Below are 19,369 nucleotides of genomic sequence, written 5' to 3'. Positions count from 1 at the left end.
GAGGCAGGTGAATCTCTGAGTTTGAGGCTAGCCTGGTCACGGAATAAGTTCCAGGAGGAGCCAGGCCTACACAGAGAGATATTGTCATGAAAAACCTAGAGGGCTGGTGAGATGGCTCAGTGGGTAAAAACACCAACTGCTCTTCCAAAGGTCCTGAGTTCAGATCCCAGCAACCACATGGTGGCTCACAACCACCCATAATGAGATCTGGTGCCCTCTTCTGGTGCGTCTGAAGACAGCTACAGTGTACTTATTTATAATAAATAAATTAAAAAGAAAAAGAAAAAGAAAAACCAAAAGAGGAAGAGAAGGAGGAGGAGCATATTTAATTTGGGGTTTGGAGGGTGGGAGGGGTGGCTCACCAGTTAAAGAGTATACAGGCTGCTCTTCCAGAGGACTAAGGTCTGACACCTGGCACCCACATGGTAGCTCACAAGAATCTGTGACTACAGTTCCAGGGGATTAGAGGCCCTCTTCTGGCCTCCATGGGCACTAATGACACAAATGGTGCCCAGACATACGTGCAGGCAAAACACCCACACACATAAGGTAATTTTAAAAATTAAAAAAAAAAAAAAAAAAAAAAAAAAAAAAAAAACTTCATTTGAGGGACCATCAAGATGGCTTAATGGATTAAAGAGCTTGCCAGTAATCCTGACAGCTTGATTTCTTCTACGACTGGCACCAGGGAGGGAGAAACCGATTCCCACAATTGTTCTCTGACTTCCACATTAGAGTGTCACAGCCTAGGCACACCAGTGAGCACACATAAATAGACTTAAGAAGGAAAAAAGGACAGAAACAAAATAATAAATAAATAAATTCAATGGATAGAGAGACAGTTCAAGTGGTTAAGAGTGTTCTGCTTCGAGAGGACCAGAGATTGATTCCCAGCACCCACACAGCAACTGATTTGATCACATTGTAAACCTCGAAATCATATTATACTGACAAACACAGTTTCTAGTTGTGGTGTGACTCAGCTCTCAGCACATACCTTTAATCCCTCTGGCTGGAATATAGACAGGCCCTTAGTACCCATATTTAACCTCAAACAATAAAGGTAAAGTTAGTTTGCAGAAGGAAGTACCATGTTTGAAAGTGATGTTTAATTCAGTGGCAGACAGAGTGATAAGTCAGGGAAAGATCTGACAGAATAGGATCTGCCCAGCAATCAGGAGAAGAGAGTAGAAAGAGAGGCTACTTAAGGGGCAGTGCAGAGAGAAAAAGCAAAAGGGAGGTAGGTTTTGTTTTGTTTTTGTTTTACTGGGAGAGTTTTCAGAGACAGGTAGAAGAGAAAAGAAGCTAGACACAGGTAAAGACAGAATGCGCTAGAGAATGAGAAGGAGCCAGAAGATTAGAACAGATTGACAAAGTTAGTATGAGGCCAAGCAGAGCAATTCAGGAGAGGTGGAGACAGAAACCAGATTGAATCAGTCAGCTTGGGAGAGGAATTTGAGCCAGAACATCTAAGTAAAACCAGCCAGAGTTCAAAAACAGCTTGAAAGGGTAAGCTTATTCAGCAGTGAGTCTCGGAGGCTGAAAACATTCTAGGCCTAGATTAGACTATATGGAAGCTAGAAGCTTCCAGGACTAGGCCTAGGTTAGGATATGGAGACGGTAAGCTTAGGAGGCAACAATTAGATCAGGAGAGTAAAAGTAACAACAATTACAAGTAACAACCATCTCTAACTCCAGGTTGAAGATACCTCTGATCTCTACAGGCACTGGCACTAACATACACATATTCCCACACAGATACCCAATTTAAAAAAAAAAAAAAAAAAAAAAAAAAAAAAAAAAAAAAAAAGAAGTCTTTGTCAGAAAGTAGAAAATACCTAAAAAACCATAAATATTCACATTTTCTCTGAAAGTTCATTACTCAGATAAATACCCTTCTCTTTGTGGAATAACTGACACAAGACCTAATGCCCATGGTCAATATCTGGATGCTTCCATCTTAGTAGCAAGAGCCATAACAGGATCAATTCAAAATGCATTGAGAGACACACATCATCATGGGCCTTTTCCTACCTGTGCCCACTTCCTGAATGACTTGGAAGCTTATTTACTTATGAATAAATACGTAGCTCATAAGCTTAGGCTTGTTTCCCTGACTACCTTGTAACCAGTTCAAACGATTCTATATCTACCACATGGCTGGTCACCCCTCCTCCGTTTCCTATGAACTCTGACTTCCTAAGTTCAGGTACAGAATCCTCCTGAGCTTTTCTTTTTCCCAGAGTTCCAATCTCTCTGCTGGAACTTGCACCTGCCACTTCCTGCCTTTTGCTAATAGGCCACCCACTTTTAATTAGCAGGTGGTGCTTCCACACAGCACACAAGAGATCACCCCTACACACATCATCATGCTGTCATTTCTGACTAGATGTAATCACACAAGTGCTCTTCAAAACACATCTGCAGTCTGAATTCTAGGTCTTGTGAAATAAGACTATTCATATATTCTAACTTTCCAATCATATACATCATATACATACATGTATTATATATACTGACCATGTATGTGACATATATGTATAATATATATTGACCATCTCATATACATGCATATATAGGTATATTATATTCAATGTTATGATCCTTCATTATTTCTTTGTTTTCTATTGAACTTTGTTTTAGTTGAACAATAACCACTTGCCACATTATGGATGTAAATGTCAGAGGAAAAACTTTTGAAAGTCTGTTATTTTTCTCTATTGTCAGGTCCAGGAATTGAACTCAGGCTGTCAGCCTTGGCTCTTAGTGCCTTGATCCCCTGAGCCATCAAATGGTCCCTTTATCATTGAACTTAAATAGAGCTCCTTCTACTGAATACATGCTGAAAGCCACATTAAGTCTAATGGATTTATTGGATTATATTGGATTAATGACATAAGTGGTCTTCACAAAGTCTGGATCTCATTTTTGTATCTCTTGATCTTGGGTTCCACATACAGGAAGATGAAGAGCTATCGGCAGGCAGCATTTCAGGGATGAGTCTGGGGGAGACAGACAGTGAGAGAGCCTGAACTCATGCCTCCGTTTGGAATACAAAGAGAAAATATTGGTTTAACAGCTCCTCGGATGGTAAGGTCAGACAAACTGTAAATCAGGGATTGTTCTGTCACATTGTAGAAGGATACTTGCCCACATTCACAGTCTAGGAAGACTCCAACTTTGTACATTTGCTTTCTCTGGCAGACCTTTCTTAAAGGGGGAAAGACCCAGAGGGTACAATCAGCTCCCATCATGGACCCCATGAGCAAGACTTTATCTCCGGAAGCCCCGGAAATGCTATCCTTTCTCTCTGTACAGTCACATATGCCCACCTGCCAGTGGGTTGCCTGCCCCACAGCCACCTCCCAATAATGCCTCCCCGAGGTGAAGCTCTCTGCACCCAACACGGAAGCGCCGAAGTCAAATCTCCTTGGAGTGTCAGGCCCAGTTTTCGAAGTCTCTCCGCATCCCACACTTCTCAGGTCTTCAGATAAGACTAGGGAGGGGTGAGCCGTGTCTGGGTCCAAAGTAATACGTCCTGCACAAAGAGAACCTTAATTAATCTTAGAGTTCAGCATAACTGTGCCAGAGCTATGGTTTCTAACACGGAGCAGCTTTGCAGCCAGTGACACACGGCAGAGGCAATTTAGGAGAAGTCCAAAGAGGCGAGGAAAATGATGCTGGTAGAAGAATGGAGCAGGTTGTTGTGTGGGGAGGAAGAAAATCACAAAAAAATGGTAAAAGCATAAGGGCATAAGGTTTGTTCAAAACCTAGGTCCGTAAAATTGTGCTAATAACCACACAGTCAGATGGCACTTCAGACCCAAGTAGCATCCCCTAAAGATGGTTTGTAAGACAAGCACAGGTCCTTGCAGAAAATAACACAATGGAGGGGTTTTGCCACGCCAGTCACATCTTAAAAAGCAGCTCGCTGAGTGTGATACAATCCCTTAGCATTAAAGAGACCTCCAGAAACATACCAGAGAGGTGAGGACCCCTAGGGAACTCCTGAACATCACATGCAGATCATGACATACAAGGTAATTCCTTATAACTGTGGGAAAGTGGTACTTGCCTTCCCTTTTCCCAGCAAATACGGTGATTTTTTTCTCCAGGCTCCTGACACACTCTCCTTTTTTACTGGTTGCATTCCCCACCCCCACGACATCACCTAGCCTCAGTTTTAAATACCTTCTGAATGATCATGACCTAGTTCTTACATAAAATACCAACACTAGTTAGAAATCATATGGGAATTTGAAATATAGAAGACCCCAAATGGAATTTCCACCTGACCCCTTTCCAATTTGGGTTTCTTAGTAGTATCCACAACCCTTTCATTAGACTGATTCAGAATATTTCTTATTTCTAACATCATAACCACTAGTAGGTCTGTGGTTGTCTTAGTTAGAGTTTTACTGCTGTGAGCAGACACCCTGACCAAGGCAAGTCTTTTTAAAGGACAACATTTAATTGGGGCAGGCTTACAGGTTCAGAGGTTCAGTCCATTATCACCAGGGCGGGATCATGGCAGCATCCAGGCAGGCATGGTGCAGGAAGGGCTGAGAGTTCTACATCTTCATCCGAAGGCTGCTAGTGGAAGTCTGACTTCCAAGCAGCTAGGGTGAGGGTGTTAAAGCCCACGCCCACAGTGACACACCTACTTCAACAAGGCCACACCTCCTAACAGTGCCATTTCCTGGCCCAAGCACAAACAAACCATCACAGTGGTGGTTTGAGAATGGTCCCCACCGGCTCATATGTTTGCACACTTGGGCCTCAGTTGAAGGAACTTTTGGGGAAGAATTAGGAGGTGTATCACTGGGGCTGGGATGTGAAGTATTGAAAGCATCCTGCAATTCCCACTGTGTTTTCTGCTCCACACTTGTGATTGTAGATGTGAGCTCTCAGCTGCTGTTCCAGCTTCCTTGTGCTTGCCCCACTGCCCAGCCATCATGAATTCTAACCCCCTGGAACTGTAAGTCCTAAATAACTTTGTTCTTCTAAAAGTTGCCTTGGTCATGCATGGTGCTTTATTACAGCAATAGAAAGGTAGCCAGCACAAGGTTCTTTAAGTTCGATTTCAGTAAGTTAAATTAACTTCAGCCCCGACCTTATTAGAGTCACAGTGCTTAACTTAAATTGCAAGTTTTCACAGGTTCTTAATACTTCCAGAAGACTAGTAAAAACAGTATAAAATTCCCTCAGGGTAGGGAGTTGGGGGTGGAGGGTAGGGGGTGGGGCATCATTTTTATCCCCAGCTTCATCCCTGCAAATACTATCTCAAGAACAAAGAAACTCTAGCTCCATAGTAGTGGTTCACATCTTTGATCACAGCACTTGGGAGGGAGATCTCAGTGAGTTCTAGGCTAGCCTGGTCAACACAGTAGGTTCCAGGACAGTCAGAGATACACAAAGAACACAGAGATCTTGGGAAAAGAAAAAAGAAAAAGATAAGGAAATTTCTGGCATGGTGGCACACACCTGCAATCCCAGTGCTCAGAAGGCAGAGGTGGGTGGACTGATCTCTCAGTTAGTGGCTAGCCTGGCCTACAATATCAGTTCCAGAACAGCCAGGGCTATACAGAGAACCCTTGATCAAAAACAAACAAACAAACCAAACCAAACCAAACCAAACCAAACCAGAAAACACACATTCACAAATAGAAAACAAGTACTGTGGGTAACCAAAAACCAACCAACCAAACAAACAAACAAACCAAACCAAACCAGAAAACACACATTCACAAATAGAAAACAAGTGCTGTGGGTAACCAAAAAACAAAAAACAAAAAACCCACCAAGAACATTAGATAAAAGAAACTCCCTTCTAACAACTGGACATTATTTAGAATAAATTACAAGTTTAATGGCAAGGGACACTAGATAAAGGAATTACTAGACACAGTCTCTAATGTAACTTGAACTCATATGCTTGAGGAAATATAAACTGAAAATACAACCATACCACATGGAGCAGGGGCTGTCACTCAGTAGAAGAACAGGCACTTTAGTACACACAGGCTAGTCGTTCAGTCATACCATAAAAGTACCTACAGTGTCTAGACAGCTTGAAAATTCGCATGAGTAGACGTTTGTGGACGCTGGGATGACCGTGTGATTTTCACACATAACTTGGGTACACTGTATTCTTGCTGAGGCCCACTTACTTTGAAACTTCAGTAGAACATTGCTCATTCCTATTATCTGGCAGGAACTCAGGTCTGTTACCTGAGCTGGCTGTAGGCTCTGAAGCAGTATAGCTTCACTCCTTAAAAAAGAAAAAAAAAATTAAAAAGGGAAAGAAAAAGGGCAGTGTCATTCCTAGATACTCACCCAAATTAGCTTTTATCCATAGATAGAACCTTACTTTTGCCCAGCATTCCCATCCCTCGTGCGTCCAAGATATCCATCCCATTTTTCACTCAATTGTTTGTAGAAACTCACCTTTTTAAATAGCACTCTGCATTCTAAGGGGGGAGAGAGACAAGATTACCACTGAGTATTTAAACCAAAGCATTTGTAAGTCATGCCCAAGACACTAAAAGTATATATAACACTGTGTGAGAGAAACTACAGGCTTTTTCTCACCCTCTTCTCTCCCTGTTTCCTCCGAAATGGTACTCCTATATTTCCATTTTTTTTTTTATTTTTTTTGAGACAGGGTTTCTCTGTATAGCCCTGGCTGTCCTGGAACTCATTCTGTAGACCAGGCTGGCCTCGAACTCAGAAATCCGACTGCCTCTGCCTCCCACATGCTGGGATTAAAGGCGTGCGCCACCACCACCCAGCCTTGTATTCCTTTTCTGTTGCTAGGGGAGTAATACGTGCTCAGAGCAGATGGGGGGCCACTAGGCCAAGAGGGCATCTGGAGCCAGGTCAGGCAGGAGTACAATTGGGCCACACCTGCCCATGTGGTCTGGAAATAGGCTAGGGTCCTAGAGTTGAACTATTTCCTCGGGGGTTATCTACAGAGGTTTTTCAGTGAGTTGTTTTTATCCTTCATTTTTAAATTTTTTTTTTTATTTTTAGATTTATTTATTTATTATATGTAAGTACACTGTAGCTGTCTTCAGACGCACCAGAAGAGGGCGTCAGAACTCATTATGGATGGTTATGAGCCACCATGTGGTTGCTGGGATTTGAACTCATGACCTTCTGAAGAGCAGTCGGTGCTCTTACCCGCTGAGCCATCTCACCAGCCCCTATCCTTCATTTTTAAATGCTTTTTAATTTTTAAAATATTATGAATTGGGGTTAGGTCTACTGCAAAGCAGTGTTTGCCCAGTAACTCAATCACCTCTACTACCAATAAAAAAAATAAACCATAAATACTATGAATGAGCACACTGTCCAGATAAGTGTATGTAGGACAGAACAGATTTAAAGGACATTAACTGACTATTGCTTTTTAATAACTAGTTTTTTGAAAAGACAATGGATGATAATATATAACATTTTAAAAACTTAATTGTTCAGGCTGTACTAAAACACGCCAGCCAGATAGCTCGTTACAACAGGAATCTTTATCACACACTGGAAGCTGATAATTCACAGGTTCAGATCCTAGGGAGGCACGTACACCTCACATGGTGAAAAGAACTGTTTCATAAGGTTACTGATCTACTTAGGAGCGTGCCCCTCCGCTGGCCAGTCACCTCGTAAAGGTTCCCTCTCTAATACCACTGCCCCTGAAGGTGATTTCAATGTATGGAACATATGTGAACATGCAGGCAACAGCAGACAGTATACAACCTCCCTCCCCCCAAGCCCCTGTTTTCAGGTTCCAGTTCATTATTTTTTGAAGGATTTGTCTTTTGCTATCATCTGTGAATGTTGATAAGCAGATACATACTTATGAGTCAATTTCTTTCTAAAATCTGAACAAAAAGCAGTTGTGCTAATTACTCCTTGCCCATTCAATGAGCTATTTTAAAGACAATATCAGTGCCTGGAGACCCATTTTATTCTTCTCATAGAGTATTCTACTGGATGGGTATAAAACTCTTGAACCAATTTCCCTAGAGAGTCACATATCAATTCAAGCTTAACTGTTTTGCTTTATTGTTTTAGAGACAAGGTATCACACTTTAGCTCTGGCTAGCCTGTAACTCACAGTAATTCCTCTGCCTCAACCTCCCAAGTACTGGTATCACAAACTTGAGTCACTATGTCTGGCTTTCAAATGTACTGAGATAATTGCTTTTAGGTGATAAATCACTTTATGAAACAGCTCTACAACCGCCAGGAAGCACTGTGGGAATCATGATGCATTGTGTGAGATTCACCTCTGCTTCAATCAGAGCAAACTTGTCTAAGCTCTTCAAATATCTGTCTTATGGTAAAATTGATCTAAGTCCTATATTTTTAACATTTAGAAAGATACCTAGAGAGAACATCATGAGCACGCGTGCATGCACGCGTGAGCGCGCGCGCGCACACACACACACACACACACACACACACACACACACACACACACACAGAGCCCAGGGATCATTTGGAAGAGGAGAAAAAGTGTAAGATCCAGAGGCTGTGGATGCCTACAGGGAAATATTGTCTTCTGGACACATCAGTCCAGTTGCAAGGATGAACTCACAGCAGTTGTGACAGCATACATGGACGCGTGTGAACTCAAGTCAGACTAAGGCCTAGAATGAAGAGGTCAGTTGGGCAGACAACCCCAAGTCATGGGATTATTATAAACTGCTAGCTGCTGGGTGATGGAGAGGCAGCTCTCTTTAAGACTGTAGGCCCCGGTAAGGTAACTGCTCTCTAAAGGAGGAGCACACATCCAAGAATATTTGAGCAGCAGAAACTGGTCATGAGGGATAAGAGAGAGAGAGAGAGAGAAGAGAGAGAGAAAGAGAGAGAGAGAGGAGAGAGAGAAAGAGAGAGAGAGAGAGAGAGAAGAATGGAGGAAGAAAGAAAGAAAGAAAGAAAGTGGGAGGGAGGGAGGAAGGAAGGAAGCTGGGTGGGAAGGGGCAGATCTGGTAAAAGTTTGAGGGCCTTCACCATGATTAAATCATATCATGCAGAACTGTCTCTTAAAATGAGACAAGGTCTTACTATGTAGCTTTGCTGGACTGAAACTGGCTATGTAGATCAGAAATGGCTTGAACTCATAGAGGTCCACAGCATTAAAGGACTCATTTTTAATAAGAAGAAATGCAGTGTATTACCACTATCACACTGTCATGTCCATCCACAGTAAAACACCAGAACCTATCTCTCCTATCATTGATCAGGCATCTATGCTTCCACTTGTAACTAACTCCACGTGGACCAGTCAACCTCCCTTGCCATCACTAACTCCATGTGGACCAGTGAACCTCCCTTGCCATCACTAACTCCATGTGGACCAGTCAACCTCCCTTGCCATCACTCTTTTCAGTTTTCCCCCAGGCTTTGCTAATCATCAGTCTGTCAACTTCTATGACATCTATTTAAGATCCACATATGAATGCAAATCTTATACTTTTCTTTCTATGCTTGGCTTATTATGCTTAACATAAGGATCCCAAATTCCATCTAAATTATAATATATGATATATAATTATATATCATTTGATATATATCATACATAATTACATATTATTTAATATATTATATAATTATATATAATTATAATTATAAATTATATCTTTGTCTTTTTATGGTTGAAGAGTATCCCATACATGAGTTACATATATGACATTTATTTACCTGTTCCTAGTACTGTAAAAGTTTCTTTGGCACATTAATTTCATTTCCTTCAGACATAAGCCCAAAGTGGGCATTGAGGAAGCTCAGTGTTCTCCCTATTTCTGTACTGATTCACAGACCCATCACCAGTCTTCACAACACTTTTAGCAGAGGACAATGGCTGCCTAGCTTTCACATCAGGTAGACGATCACAGGACCTGGCACTCTGGAAGTGACCCTTCATGAGTCTGTCCACTCTGCAGTTTCCAAATGCTGCTGGGGAATGGTTTTCCCCAGGCTTACCTGGAGCAGTGCCAGGGCAGGTTCTCCACAGTTCTTCTCTAGGTCTGTGATGATCTCTTGGAGGCTGCACAGGTGCTCACGAAGCCGGACTTCACTCGCCTTCAGTTTGTCCATGCTCTCTCTCCCCAGGTGCCTGAGTCTCTGCAGATTCATCTCCTCATTAACTTTCAGCAATTTCTACTTATTTTTTTTTTTAAATGAGCATTGGTGTTTTGCCTGTATGTATGTCTGTGAGGGTGGCAAATACCCTGGAGTTGTAGTCAGAGCCATCTCTCCAGCCCTAAATATGTACATATTTGGTTGGTTGGTTGGCTGGTTTTGTTTGCGACAAGGTTTCTCTGTGTAGCCATGGCTGTCCTGAAACTCACTCTATAAACCAGGATGGCCTTGAACTCAGAGATCTGCTTGTCTCAGCCTCTCAAGTGTTGGGATTAAAGGCATGCACCACTATGCCTTTTTATTTACTCATTCATCCTTGACCAGGAAATATGAATTCCTGAATGTCTTTAGGGAAAGACATAATCAGGAAAAGCCATGCTTCAGTGTGACACAGGGTGCCTTTCAATAGAAACCTGAGGCTGGGTGTGATCCAGCATCAACTTGTAATGCTGGCACTTGAGAAGTGAAGAAGAGACACAGGAAGATCATGAGTTCAGGCTGGACAAGACTGTAGAGGGAAATTTCCTTTCTAAATAAATGAAGAAATGCAATTTTATAATTATTGTTTAATATGCCAAAGCTTAGTAGGCATTTGTCCATGAAATCTGTTTACTCAGATGGACAAACGCAACACCCAAAACACACTACACTCTTTTTGGTGTGACATTTTATTCAGAACTTGAATGTTTATTAAAATTATAACTTAGGGACAGAGGCAGAGTCAGTTCAAGGCCAACCTGTCTACAAAGTAAGTTTCAGGCCAGGTGGAGCTAAAATAGTGAGACTATCTCAAAAACACTTTTTTGTTTTTGTTTTGTTTTTTTTTTTTTAAGACAGCATCTCTTTGCATAGTTCTGGCTGTTCTGTAACTCACTATGTAGTACAGACTGGCCTTGAACTCAGAGATCAACCTACTTTTGCCTTCAGGGTGCTAGAATTACAGGCATGTAGCAGCATGCATGGCTACTTAAAAACAAACTTTAAAATTGATACTTTAATCAATAATTAGCAGAGATGCTTAAATAATGAGGCTACTGATAATGCTTTTCCTTTCTATCTTTCTAAATGTATTCTACCCGATCATGGTTGTATTAATTAGAAAAAAAAACACCCCAATACTAGAGCTTTTTTTTTCTCATTTGGAAAATTATTTCTGTGTTGGAGAAGTCCTCATTGACACACAGTCATGCTAGCTAGCCCTCATGACAAGCAGCATGGCTCAGTACAGCTGCAGCCCATTCAGCAAGCCTCTTATAGAAGGCTATAGGTTACATTTAATCTCCAGATGCTATTAAAGATCTCAACTGTAATAACGGTGCCTGCTATTTGTGGACTGCTGAAAATGTACAAGGCACTGTCTAGGGGCTCTCTGTAGATTATCTCAGTCAAACCTCACAGCAATGTTATGAACTAGAGGCCATTGTTACTTCCATTTCACAGCTAAAGAAACTAGGTTAGACACTGAGCCACATGGCCCCAAAGCTACCTAAAAGCTAGTAACTACTAGACCATCAATAATATCCCCACGAGTCTGCTGATGCTAATTCTCTCAATGTGGCTCTGGACGGAACCAATTTTAATGCTGTCTTAGCCATGTGTCTTACCATGGTTGCAAGTATATTAACAACATAATATGAGATAATGAATATATATAAATAAATGTATGGGCCTCTTTCCTTCCATGCTTCTCTATTTATATGTGTGTTTGAACAGAATCTTATGAAAGAACTGCAGGTAAGTACACTTGTACACTCTATAGTTGTCACTGGATACTTTTTTTTTTCTTTTTCAAGACAGGGTTTCTCTGTGCAGCCCTGGCTGTCCTGGAACTCACTCTGCAGACCAGGTTGGCCTCAAACTCACAGAGTCACCTGCCTCTGCCTCTCAAGTGTTGGGCATTAAAGTGTCCCCCCACTGTTCTGTGTCACTGGATAATTTATTTGGGAATGGATACACTGCTTAGCTATTCTCCATCCAGAATATCCTCTCACCTGTAGCATTTCTTGGGACTTCTGCATGAGCTCAGTGCCACACTTCATCAACTGGTCCTGCTGAGGTCCATTTAAGTTCAGGTCAGCTTTGCAGGCGGGCAGTCTTGGAAACTGCAGCTCCTTCTCTTCAGTCAGTAACTGGAATTGCATCTTATACTCGGCCTCGATCATCTCTTTCAACCTCTGCTCTTCTTCCTTCCTCAGATGCGGAGGTTACAGATTTCAGGTTAAACAGGATACACTGACAACAGCTGTGCACTTCTGTCTAACAACAGCACAACCACAGGGAGACATGAAACCCGAGGGAGGAAAGAAAAGCCATAACTCTGAAGGAGAAAGGGAATCCAGTGAAGATTCACCAAGATAGCAACATAATCATACACTCAACTTTGTAGATGGGGGAACGTCCACTGACTCTATAAAACTGAGGAAGCAGCCCAGGTGTGATGCTGTAGTCTTAGGGGGGGAACTGGGGCTGAGGCTGGGGAATGATGTATTTTGAGATCAGTGTGAGCTACTTGAAAGCTGGGTGTCAAAAAACAAATAAGCTAAGGAAACTACAATCTATGGCTAAAAACAACAGGTGCTTTCTCTTACATGAGCAGAGTCCTAAACAAACACATTGTCTTCTTTGTGGGATGAAGTCTGGCCTCGAACTTGGTTGTAACTGAGGATGATGGTGAACAACATCTTTCGGACCATCCTGCCTCCCCCTCTCTAGGAATGGGATTGCACATATTCCCACCATGCCTGGTTTTGCTGGGGATCATACTCTGGGCTTTCAAAGCATGCTAGCAAGCAGTCTACCAAGTGAGGCACATCGTCTGTCTCTATTCAAGGCCATCTAATGTGTGTACATGTATGTGTGATTGTTTTGTTTTTTTGGAGAGCTGTCCTTTTGAGACATGTCTTGCCAATTTATCCCAGGCTAGCCTGGAAATCCTTATGTAAATTCAAGCTTTACGTTCCCCACTTTGGGAGCTACAGGAGTGTGTCACTGCTATTTTGTTTTGTTTTGTTTTGTTTTTTAAAGATTTATTTTATGTGTATGAGTACACTGTAGCTGTACAGATGGCCGTGAGCCATCATGTGTGTGGCTGCTGGGAACTGAATTCAGGAGCTCTGCCGGCCCTGCTCGCTCCAGCATAATTCACTGTAGCTGTCTTCAGATGCACCAGAAGAGGGCGTCAGATCTCATTACGGGTGGTTGTGAGCCACCATGTGGTTGCTGGGATCCGAACTCAGGACCTTTGGAAGAGCAGTCAGTGCTCTGACCCGCTGAGCCATCTCACCAGCCCCTTGTTTTGTTTAAATCATATCAAAACAAAAAAATTAAACTGAAAAAGAAAATAGGAAGATTTATTTCTAACATGTAAAAAAGATATTTACACTTTTCTTTGTCTGCAAACTCGTTTCTTTGGTCAATTTTAAAATTAAATTTCTTTCTTTTCACTTCTGAAGAGTTCCTTATCAAGAAATTAACCTTCCGGGGTAGAAAGCTGGTTCCGTGATTAAAGAGCATCATTTGCTGTCCTTGTAGAGGACCAGACATCTCCTCACCTTTATTAAGTTGCTCACAAGGCCCATCACTCCAGCTCCAGGGGATCTAAATCTCACTGCTATTCTCCTTTGGCACCAAACATATGTGCTCACACCTATTTGTAAATAAACCTTAAAACAAACCTTTAAATAGGATAAGGATAAAAACAAATCTCAAAAGTAATTAGCTTCTTTCCCTTGAAATACTTTCTCCTGCTTTGCTATCTTAACAGCAGGTTCCCCATCCCCAGCATCAGGATAAACCATTACCTGAGTCGTCACCATTTTCTCTCGCTCTTCTGCCAGTAAGATCTTAGCTGCTTCAAGCTTCTCCCTCAGTGTAACCAGGGTTTCCTGGAACAACTTGTATAGACAGACAGATCATGGGATTGCAGGTAAGTTCATTGAGTGAGAATAGAAGGATTCCCCAATCCTACCCCCTACCACAAACAGAGTTTCTCTGTGAAACCAGCCTTGGTTGTCCCAGAGCTTGATCTGTAGACCAGGTTGGCCTCAAACTTGGGAGATTCACGTGCCTCTGTCTCCAGAGTGCTGGGATTAAAGATCTTTGCTGCTACCACCTGGCTTATGGTATTTCTTAACACCCAGGGATCATTTCTGGAGAACCACTATATCTGTATCATCAACCAATCATGCAGACGTTGGCCAGACTCCTTTGGCTTTTCTTTAAAGCTTACCCTATAGTACTCAGTAGCTTCTTGGGTACCATATGCTGAATGCTGCTTGTGCTCTTGAGACTGGAAACATTTGCTGGACACGAGGACTTTGTCATTCTCACTGAAGAGCTGTGATGGCTCTGGGTGTGTCCCACAGTATGGCTCCTCTGTGATGCAGCAAGGTAACTGGGGATTAGGCACTTGGGACATTCTGGTCAGTGACAACCTATGTAGACTAGACGGCTTGTTTCTGAAGTGGACTTCTTCCCAGCCGATGAACAGGAGGAGATAAGCAGATGCCTTATTGTGATCTGAAGCAGGACCACATGGTACCCTCAGGAGCTACAGCGCAGCAGAATCCAACTAGCTTTTCAGTAGTCCTGGGTTGAGTGAGGAAGGAGACAGAGTTATGGCAGTATTCCTGGCTGGACAGGTTTAAGTCTTCTGATAATTCAGCAACAGCTTTAAAGATTAACTGTAAGCAACAGTGGAGGGGCACATTTCTCTATAAGTCAACAGAAGGCAAAATGTGAATACCATGGAGAAGAACATAAGCTCTCAACTGAAGCCAAGTCACATAGTCAGTGTAGACTATATGCATACACAATACTCATTTTGCTGGCACGGAGCGTGGGGGGAGGGGGCAGGCAGAGACAGACAGACTGATTGTGGTTCTCTCAATGCCTCCTAAAGGAGAGGTACCTAGTACCAGTGTAAGGAGGCATTGGTGTTCAGGATTGTACAGGTCTACCTGGCCTGAGAGTGGGTCTCTGTAGATTTTCCAACAATGGTATCACAACTTGCCTGACCCTAGAACTCATCATAAAAGAGATATTACACACACACTCACACACATACACACACACACACACACACACACCATAGTAACTGCAGTAATTAAATTTGTCATAATCTAGAATCACCTGGGTTGGGTAGGTGATCTCGGTGAGGGAGGGACTACTGAGGTCAGATTGGCCCTTGGGCATTTGTGAAGGACTTTTTACTTAGACAGAAACAAAAACCAAACTGGCTTGCTATCAGTTCCCTTATCTAACCTAGCATGGCTGAATGACATCAGAACACTGGGTCCCAATCTCAGACAATCCCTTATATACATTTGTTCCCATAGTCCTTTGCAGACCAACTCTTCTGACAATGACATGTCCCAAAACACACACTCTTGATCCCCCTTACTTCACATTCCCAGTGATGTACTTGGATTACAGACAAATGACACAAGGCCTGGTTTTTATGGTGCTGGGATCAAATCCAGAGCTTTACGACTGCATACAGTTTATCAACAGAGGTCCAACCCCAGCCATTTTGTTTTTGTTTTCTCTGCTTTTGTCTTTTGTTTTGTTCTTGAGATGGAGTCTTCCTCCCTATGCAGTTTTGGCTAACCTTGAACCCGCAGTGTACTAATCTCTCTTCCTTCAGCCGCTCTTGAGATGGGATTTTTAGGTAAGACCCAACAACCACACCTGGTGATCCTTTTACTTTTTGAATTAATGTTTAAGACACAATATATTTCTTATAATATTTAAGTATAATATTTTGGTATGTATATTTTTAAACAATATATCATTGGTCAAGAGAGATGATTCGGAGGTTAAGAGTGTGTACTGCTCTTATAGAGAACTGGAGTTCACAAAAGCCAGTAGTAACTCCAGCTTTGGGGGATCCAGAATTTCTGGCTTCCTTGGGTACCTACACGGCTACCCTCCCCCTAAGCCACCTAATTAAGAGTAAAATAAATATTGCAAAGTGAAATGCTGCATACTTTGAATCCCAGCACCCTGGAAGCAGAGGCAGAGTTTGAGGGCCACCCTGTTTCAAACAACTAAAAAATATACATAGATTTCTTTAAAAAAAAAAAAATTATACCTAGAAATCTTTTTTTTGTTTTTAGATAGGATTGTAGAATAAAAATTTTTAACTAAGTCCCAAAATGGAGTCAAGCATGCTCCTATAGATCAGAGAAATCTTTGGCTGACATGAACTTCACGCCCTTAGGCTGAGTGACTGTTCCAGGAACTTGAAAAAACACCTTTCCTGTCCTGGGATAACCACAGAATGCCTTTCCTGGAATGACCACAGGGTGCTCTAACGCCCTCTGTGGAATGTCACAACGCCCTGGCTGGAGTGTGACAATGGCTTAGGAGGTTGCCTGGAAAAACCTATACATGACTCTTTGCTAGGTGATGAATCTATGGTTTGGAATTTACTCCATTTCCTCTCCCCCCAGTTTGTGGTTTCTGCCTTTATAAGCCTTGTAAAACCCCAGGCCGGGGTCGGACTCCTCTATTCCCTGCGCGGTGTATGAGTCTAGACCCCAGCATGCTGGCCTGAGCTCTTGTCCTGTCTTGCTTGTAATAAAACTTCCTCGTGTGATTGCAGCAAGTTCGGTCTATCGTGAGTCATTGGGTGGTCGCGCATCCCGAGACTTGAGTAAGGATCTCCCCAGTTCCGGGGGTCTTTCATTATCACACTAATCAACTCTGCATCCCGAGTGCTAGGATTAAAAGTGCTTACCACCACCCCAGCTACCATCCAGCAACATATAGCTTAAAGTAGAATATTTTATCTATCTATCTATCTATCTATCTATCTATCTATCTATCTATCTATCTATCTATCTATTTATTTATTTGTGTTTTGAAAAGCACCCAAACACAGGGTTTCTCTGTGTAGCCCTTGCTATCCCAACCCAACTTGCTCTATGGACCAGGCTGGCCTTTGACCTCAGTGATATCTGCCTGCCTCTACCTCCAGAGTGCTGGGAGCACGGCCCAGCAAGGTAGAGGTTTTCTAAACGAGTTTCCAGGTAGGGTGGCTCATTCTGTAATGTCCATCACTCTGGAGGCTAAGGCAGAAGTCCAGGGCTATGAGGGAGTTCAGGGATTAACTCCCTCATACAGTACAGTATCTTCAAAAACAAACCACCCCAGTTACTTCTCTCTGCCGGCTGGCACTAAGGAGCAGCAGGCTGCACCAGTAGCCAACAATTCCAGTAGCCATTACTCTGCATGCTTCCCAAAGGTTTATTCACTTACGGGTACACCAGGGATGGGAATTCAGCTCTGTCCTAGGGTGCTTGGCAAGTGGGTGTGAGGCCCTGGCCTCAATCTTCCTCACCTCAAAAGAAAAAAAAAAGTTTTCTGTGTTCTTGAAGAGTAAATTATTACCCTGTATTCATTACCTCAACAACCAGGAAGCCTGAACCAGGAGGATTTCCTTGAATCTAAAGCCAGCCTGGGCTATAGTGTGAGATGTCTCAAAAAGCAAAACAAAGCCGGGTAGTGGTGGCTCACGCCTTTAATCTCAGCACTTGGGAGGCAGAGGCAGGTGGATTTATGAGTTCGAAGCCGGCCTGGTCTACAGAGTGAGTTCCAGGACAGCCAAGGCTACACAAAGAAACCCTGTCTCAAAAAAACCCAAAACAAACAAACAAACAAAACAACAACAAAAAAGCCAAACAAACAAACAGAAAACAACTTTGGTTTGATTATAGCAACAAGTAAATTATTCTCTAAATAATAAAAAAGTGTATGATTTAATAGTCTTGGTGAGAAAGTGGGAAAAACTCTTAGACAAATATAAATGCCTTACGTGGAAATACAATGGCTGCTTAAAGAAAATATATTTCTGTAACACACTTGGGTGGAAAGTTGTATCAGACATTATTTGTTTAGTATAGGCTGGTCTCTGACTCCTTGCCTACACAGTGGAGACCGACCTTGAATTCTTACTATCCTCCTACCTTCGTTTTCTTTCTGAGTGCCTGGATTACTGGTACATACCAGCATTTCCAATTTTATTTTACTTGATTTTTTATTTTTTTGTGAGATACTATTTGTCAGTAGCATTCTTACTAGTACATTGGTTTTGAAATGAGGTCTCACTCTGTAGCTCATGTTTGCCTGAATCTGGCTGTGCCTCAGCTCAAACGTTTGGCCATCCTTCCTCTCACTTCCCAAGTGCTGGGATTACCAGCCTAAACCATCACACCCGCGTAACAGGTTTTTTTTTTCTGTTTTGAACTGGAGAGGCCTTTTCCAAATGACTAATGTATCCTGTGTCCCAACCAGGCATGGAGAAGAGAAGGATTCAAATGACAGAACAGCTGGGCCTAGCCACTGGGAGGCCAGGCCAGGATCATAGATTGAGGCTTAGCTGGGTCACAGGATGAGTCCAAGGTCTGCCTGTGTGAGATTTGCTATGAAAAAGGCAGAAGAAAGTAAACAAGGTTAGGGAGGTGACTCGCTGGTAGAATATCCTGAGGCCCTGGATTTAATCCCCAGTACCTATAAGTAACTAAATAGAAATTAATGCAAGCAAACCAAAAAAAATAAAATAAAATAAAATCAGCTGACAAGATCACAGGAAAAGAACCAATGACTGGGAAATACTATTAGAAGAGTCTCCCATTTTCCCAATTTCTTACCTGCGTGAGGTCAGATTCCAAGCAAACAACCAAAAGCTGCACTACTAAAGACCGAATGCCAAGCACTTACCAGGAAACAACTTTTTTGACCAGCTATAAGTGGAAAAACTTTGCAAAACCAGGAAACCATACACTAGTCTAAAAAAGAAAAAATAAGCGACTAAGGCCTGTAATCCCAGCATTTGGGAAACTGAGGCAAGAGGATCAGGAATCCACCCTGGGCTACATAAAATCTCGTCAATTAATTCTCGCTTGAGAAGGGAATTCTCATTGGGAATTTTGGCCCTGAAGAGCATATTCTCTCGGAAGGGGTTTCTGGCACTTCATTTATGATTTTAGTAACACTGTAAGACTCCTAGCCGCAAGTGCTATACAAGCATGCATCCCATGCAATGTAAAATATAAGGAAGGTGTCAAACTTTTAGGTGGCTGCCTACTGGCTGGATAAAAAAATACTATCACTAAGTACTTTTTATTATTATTTCACCTTCCAATGAAAAAGAGCCTATTCAGTTTTCTTATCCATTTCTCTAAAAATATTTAAAATATCTACAAATAATTTATCTACTTAA

General features: G+C 42.2%; 1 protein-coding gene across 1 annotated transcript; it reads right to left on the bottom strand.

Annotated features, from left to right (window-relative positions):
- Nucleotides 1-2,990: 2,990 nt before the first annotated feature.
- On the bottom strand, nucleotides 2,991-14,563 carry Triml2 (tripartite motif family like 2). Its single transcript, XM_031342853.1, has 7 exons — nucleotides 14,375-14,563; nucleotides 13,947-14,039; nucleotides 12,138-12,332; nucleotides 9,988-10,128; nucleotides 6,448-6,470; nucleotides 6,171-6,271; nucleotides 2,991-3,538 (listed from the first exon to the last, which is right to left on the bottom strand). The coding sequence occupies exons 1-7, from the start codon at nucleotides 14,561-14,563 to the stop codon at nucleotides 2,991-2,993; spliced, it is 1,290 nt and encodes a 429-aa protein (XP_031198713.1).
- Between the last annotated feature and the right edge of the window lie 4,806 nt (nucleotides 14,564-19,369).

The sequence above is a fragment of the Mastomys coucha genome, unplaced genomic scaffold (genome assembly GCF_008632895.1).
Source record: "Mastomys coucha isolate ucsf_1 unplaced genomic scaffold, UCSF_Mcou_1 pScaffold22, whole genome shotgun sequence".
In the NCBI taxonomy this organism is placed as follows: Eukaryota; Metazoa; Chordata; class Mammalia; order Rodentia; family Muridae; genus Mastomys; species Mastomys coucha.
The sequence above is the reverse complement of the archived record's forward strand: the minus strand, read 5'-3'. Positions and strand labels throughout refer to the sequence as shown.